General features: G+C 44.5%; 1 protein-coding gene across 1 annotated transcript; it reads right to left on the bottom strand.

The window, feature by feature from the left end:
- Window positions 1-3,858: 3,858 nt before the first annotated feature.
- cunh1orf52 (chromosome unknown C1orf52 homolog) lies at window positions 3,859-5,752 on the bottom strand. The gene is made up of 3 exons (XM_076170217.1): window positions 5,320-5,752; window positions 4,864-5,083; window positions 3,859-4,766 (listed from the first exon to the last, which is right to left on the bottom strand). Exons 1-3 carry the CDS (start codon window positions 5,623-5,625, stop codon window positions 4,612-4,614), a joined length of 681 nt encoding a protein of 226 aa, XP_076026332.1. The 5' UTR covers window positions 5,626-5,752; the 3' UTR covers window positions 3,859-4,611.
- Window positions 5,753-6,107: the final 355 nt, after the last annotated feature.

Below are 6,107 nucleotides of genomic sequence, written 5' to 3'. Positions count from 1 at the left end.
GATGTCGCCGATCTGCAGAATCTTTACATTTGATCACTTTCACGGCGATGAGGAAAGAAGGAAGGAGCCGATGTTTCCGCCAGATGTTTATTTTTATCAGGGCTTGAATATCCATTTGGTTTAAGGGAAAGTCTGGGATACTTTTCACCTTTTATAAATATAATACACACTTATAGGGAGCTCTATTTACACACACATAAAGAACGCGTGGTTGGCTGATGTCCAGCACATTATAAAAGGTCAATAAGAGGGAACTGATTTGTTTAAACGTTACATATTCAGTTTGGTGCGGGCGAACATCCTGTTCTGTGTTCCAGGCTCAGGATCGCATCTTATGTCAACAATAAGTGTAAGATAAGTGACAAAGACAGTTTGGTAAAGTGTAACTAACTTGAATATTGTTTCTGGTGGTGCTTGTGGGTGTTCTGCAGGAATAAGCGGCGTATCAAAGGAATATGCCAGATTCCAAATACGGTTTTAGGTTGCAATTCATGCGTGATGATTCATGCATCAATCTGAGTCTCACTCAGTGTTTCAGCAGTGAACCAGGACTGAAATCACAGTGGGAATAAAAAGGGATATATGATCCTTTGGTTTGCAGATTCTCCCTCTCCTCTGTGGTTATTTTTCCACTTTCTCTTTATTTCCCATTAGAACAGAGCCAAAGACAGAAAGACCAAAAACCACCGACCGATCAAATGGTTTCAAAATGTTGTTTCTTTATCCAATAGCAAAACAAAGTTAGCTGCACAGTCATGCCCTACCTGTGTGTGTGTGTGTGTGTGTGTGTGTGTGTGCGTGTGCGTGTGCGTGTGCGTGTGCGTGTGCTGTGCGTGCGTGCGTGCGTGCGTGCGTGTGCGTCTTGCGTTGTGCGTGTGTGTGAATGCAGGATCGCGCAATCCACAACAGGGCAAGGGTCAAGATAACAGAATTCGCACAGCATCTCCGCCATTACTAACAAGCAGCCAAGTAAGACCACCACCGCTACACACACACACACACACACACACACACACACACACACACAGAGGCAGGGGCAGAGTCTGGGCCACCTTTGTGTCTGCTCTGTATCTTTATCCACAGACGGCCTCTGACAGGAGGTCAGACTCCTGGTCTGGTGCTACTGTGCTCCATCAGCTCCACCTGCATTCCTCCTGAGTTCAGCTGCACACACTCATCCTTTAAACCGCTCATTTAGACAAGGTTAACCTTTGAACTTGTGGGGCTCAAAAATATCCAGAGACATCATTTGACTTTCTGAGGTTGTTTAGAATGATATTACTTTTTGTGAGTGTATCGTTTTCAACTCCATCTGATGTCTTGGTATTATATTAATGACATATACAGGGATCATAAATCTACTCATGATTGAAAACCTTGCTGATTGATAACTGATGACTTTGATGTGTTGTTATTTCCTCCTTCTTTCATTTCTTCTACTTCCTGGGATGGAAAGTGCACCAAACTTTCTTGAGCTTTACTGCTGATGTTCTTTGGTCTGAACCTCCGTCTCCAAATTGCTGCTCAAAGCAAAAATCAATATTTATCTTCCTCCAGAGCTCAACACGCTGCTGTTCTCTCAGATTTAGTGATATTGTCTCGTTGGTAGAGGAATGAAATGTTGCTGCTGCTTCAAACAGCCGGAGCTGTTTTGGCCGCTGCCACAAATCTACTGTAAGCTGCCGCGTCGTGTTTCATTCTGATGGTTTGGAAAATTCCATTGCACACTCAACACCAGATGAAGAGAGATAGAGCACTTACACTCACTTCTTCTTTACGACCAGATTCAATCTTTATTACTCGCACAAAAACAACATGTTTGCAACGTCGCCACAGCAGTGTGCATGGATGATATTGTGTTCATATGTGTGTGTGTCTGATCTCAGATGAAAGCTCCTCTGAAGGGTCTGAGGAAGGCGGTTTGTCCTCAGCTCCACCCCGGCTTTGTTTTCTGCTGAACATCTGTTTCTCACAGCCGGGCCAGTTTGCTAGTGTGAAAAGCTGCTGTTTGCCTACAGAAAACATCCGAGGATGAGAGAGAGGTTCTGGAGAAGTAAACAGAGTCAGTGCAGCAGCTAGAGGCCTCAGTGAGAACGAGACAGTATGAAGTCATGTTTGTGCTCTGAGCGTGGGAGGCTTAAAGGAGGATATCAGTAATTGTACATATTGAATCTGTTGTCTTTGGTTGGAGGGACCAGCAGAGAGCGTGAAGGAGAGACGTGTGACTGCAGGGGGCGCTGTGTCAAACCAGGACACATGACCTGCACGACAATGTGGAGGTTGACTGGATCCTTGAAAAGAACGACAAAATGACAGAAACTACATTTCCCTGCATGCTAACAAGGTGAGACTCACTCAGGTGTGTGTGTGTGTGTGTGTGTGTGTGTGTGTGTGTGTGTGTGTGTGTGTGTGTGTGCGAGAGAGAGAGAGAGAGAAATCTCTGGTTTTAATCAAAGCTATGATGAAATGCCTATTAAGTCTTGGTTGCGTTTATTCATCAACCTACAGAATCTTACTAAGTCCCTTCATGTGTTCACCTTAAAACACATTAGTGCCTTAATTACACAACAGAGACCAACCAGAGTGCCTCGTATATATGTGTGTAAACGTACGTGCCGTTGAAGGGCGTGTGTGTGTGTAGAATGTAGAGAAATATTACTATTTCACAATTTCACTACTTTAAACCATACAGAAAAGCTCTGTGAGTCATTTACAAGCTGCACCATTGTGCTGATTGAGTGAAATGTCATAAGTCATAGAGTCGCAGCCTCGGAATATTCAATGGCCATCATGAGGTCTCGACCCTCCAGTGAAATGTGTCACAGTGATGAAGGAGCAGTGAGTGACCGACATGTTTCATGGAAGAGGCACTTTGAGTTATTGCCCACTTCTTTCAATTTACTAAATAGCTCACAACTCAAGAGGTGAGGTGGCTTCAAATCCTTCTGCCTATCACACAATCTTCATCTTCACCCCGTGGACGCATCATTTAAAGCGTCTTTGATGCTTTGACAGGCGTACGTGCAAACATGAGGCAGAGCAGGCCCGAGTGCGCCACGCGTAACACGCCGTCTGAAGGAATGAAGAGAAGGTCATTCATGTGTGACATCCAGCAGGATGAAGAAATACCTTCCTCTGGCAACCTGAGCTCCACAACACAAAGAGACAACAGCCCAGGAATGCTGTGGATATCACATCACAGCAAAAACAGCTACGCCAAACAAATTCAACACCGGCGAGGAACTTCACAGGAAATCCAGCTTTTTACGCTGGCAGTTCCAGGAACAGATCCGACCAAAACATCCATATTCTGGGAAAACGTCCCGGCAACATGAAGAATTATTAAACACCGGTAGACGTGACCCCGCTGGCCATAACTCTTACCGTCGGTGCAGGAAGAGTTATTTGTTCGTAAATATGCAGATAAGATCAGTCGGCTGCTGTTGTTGTGTAGGACGGCGTCCGTATGTCAGACAAGGCCAGGCACATACCTGCAAGCTGGAATTTTATCAGAGGCATATTTACCATTATTTCAGGTCAGCCCACGATGACAGATAGGCCAGGAATTCCTCTGATCACTAACCTGTTTCAAAGTGGACATTTTTCTCTTTTCCCTTTAGCTGAAAAACAATTATGTTTGCTCCGATGAACGCAAACATTCTCAGAATTTGGGTCAATTTAGTCGAATTTGGGGGCTGAACTATTCACACTGTAACAGTAAAGTGATCTGCTGCTGTTTATATTATCTGGAGAAAAATGTGAAACCCAATTGGATTCCAAAAACACCTTTCTATCCAATATAATCTGAATTCTAACCGGTATTGTGTTTCACATGAAAAACAAACAAGCACTCTACAGTAAAATACATTAACCCTTTATTGCCTTTTGTGGTGTACGACGAAAAGAATCTCACTGAAAACAAACAAGTCAAATCAATAATATAAAAACTGTTTAAACAGACTGAATTCCATTTTTGTGTAAATTGTTGTGTAATAAAAGTGAATCAACAGCTTTTAGCAGAAGATCGGACTAGAAGCTGTGGTTTACTGGCGACATCTAGTGGCCGTAAGCAGGAACAACAAGCGCTTTAAAGTTTCTCATTTGATCACTGATTTCATGTTTTTTTAATCAGGTTTCACGGTTCAGTGGTGACTGGATATTTACAATAAAACAAACCATAAGAAACTCTGCATCTGCTAAATGTGCAGCACAGTTGGACCTTTGTTTAGTTGACGGATCACAAAAAGACAAACATGCAAAACCAACGGACCTTATAGAAGATAATAAAGCGTCACAGCGGTAACGGGCTTCAGTTTGAGTCCAGTTTAACGTATTTGGAACCGAGAGTGACGGCGAACACGAGATAAAACACCGGGAAACGTCACAGCCAATGAAGGATTTTCCAGGATTAGAGCTAAACGAAACTTACTCAGACTTAAGTTATCGTCGAGTATGCGGACGTAACTTTGAAGCCGGACAAATTATTCATACAATACTGCAAAATGGTAACTGCAGGCTAAAGGAGCTCTATGTGTTTACAGCACGTGATGTAATGGCTCCGTGTTCTAAAGTCAGTGAGGTCAGAGTCTTGTTGCCGGCGGCGGTCGGGCCTCAGTCGATGTTCTGCCTGAGGATTCTCTTCTCCTCCTCTACGAAGTTCTTATCTGAGGTGGCTTGGCCCATGTCCCTCTTCCTCTTCTCCTTCTGATGGAACGTCTCCACCCGCCGTTTCTTAGCGGACATGGCCGGCTTGTCTGAGTCTTCATCTGAAACGACACCACAGGGGGAAGAGGAGGACAACAGTGAATCATCTCCAGTCCAAAACGTGAGTCAGTGCTCTTGTAGATCCATGAGTGGACTTACCTGAGTCAGACGGCTGCTGCTGCTGCTCCTCTGAGGGCAGGAACATGGCCTTGCCGGTGTGCGCCTGCGGAGCGTCCTCGCCGTTATCCTCGTACACGTTTGACCACTTGATTGCCATGTCCATGCCGGGAGGAGGCCCCTTCTTCCTCTCTGGCTCGGAGGCGTAACTGTCAGGTGGAGGCACAGCGTTGGTCTTCCACGGCTTGAACACTCTGGGAGCCTGTGGGAGCCGAAGGAAGAGGCAGAAAGGTTTAGAGAAACAGATCTACGAGCCGTTACACTGGTCTAAACACCAAACACTGGTTTAAAGTGGTGTGTAATCCAGATTAAAGCAGGTCTACAATTGGTTACACTCATCAAATCTGGATTAAATTAACGCTCAGAGCCTAAAGCAGCGTTTTAATCCCTGTGTTACTTTATTATTGCCCATGAATCTAATGAATCTTATTTGTTTACCTCCTCCGGGGGTTTGACTGCCAGGCTGTCCCAGTCTATCTCCTTGTTGAGCGGATTATAGAGGAAAGCGGGTCTGGACACGGAGCTAAACAGCTCGTCGGGTTTGGGCAACGGAGCTCCGGCGGCGGCTCGTGCGGAGCCCTGCTGGGGGGAGCGCGAGCCGCCTCCCGGTGCGCCGCTGCCGGACTTCTTCTTCCCACTCTGTCCCTCCTCGTCTGAGTCGCTGCCATTGCTGTCGCTGCTGTCGCTCAGGTCGTCGTAGCTCGAAAAGAAACCCAGAGAGCCCGACTTCTTCTCGTCAGCCATTGTGTTGGAGTTGATAAGGTTGGTATCTTGATAACCTGTTAGTTAGATGTGTTTAATTGATAAATCCTGAGCTGTGGATTAGCGTCAATTTCACTCACTACTCCATTTTGAATCAGCCTCCAAAACAGTCGTAAATCGTTCGAAAGATGTCGTGACTACGGTCGCAAAGCCGTTGAAAACTTTATTGAAATGAACAAACGTAATGGAATAATCCTGCACGCAGTTGCATTTAGATTTTTCATTTAAATGGAGAAAAAAAACATGTATAGAAAAATGTGTTGCTGTCGGTTTAAAACCTTTGCAGTCTTAACGCTGTTTAGATGAGTTACATTGGATTAATTAGAATAAATTAAACAGTTCTAACGTCATTGAAAAAAGTAGCAATGAATTTGAAGCAACTTAATATATTGAAAGAATTCACTATTTGAATCTTAAAGCAAAAGTAACTGAACAGATAAGTATGAGCTTTATTATCAGCAATG

This window comes from Genypterus blacodes, unplaced genomic scaffold (assembly GCF_046128005.1).
Source record: "Genypterus blacodes isolate CSIRO-AG114 ecotype Tasmania unplaced genomic scaffold, CSIRO-AGI_Gbla_v1 ptg000215l_1, whole genome shotgun sequence".
NCBI lineage: Eukaryota > Metazoa > Chordata > Actinopteri > Ophidiiformes > Ophidiidae > Genypterus > Genypterus blacodes.
Note: the sequence above shows the minus strand (reverse complement) of the source record. Positions and strands in the feature narration are given on the sequence as shown.

Coding starts and splice junctions, on each gene's coding strand:
- cunh1orf52 (XM_076170217.1), bottom strand. CDS start 5,625: ATGGCTGACGAGAAGAAGTCGGGCTCTCTGGGTTTCTTTTCGAGCTAC. Junction 5,084..5,319: donor CAGTCAAACCCCCGGAGGAG/GTAAACAAATAA, acceptor CGGCTCCCACAG/GCTCCCAGAGTGTTCAAGCC. Junction 4,767..4,863: donor GCAGCAGCCGTCTGACTCAG/GTAAGTCCACTC, acceptor GTGTCGTTTCAG/ATGAAGACTCAGACAAGCCG.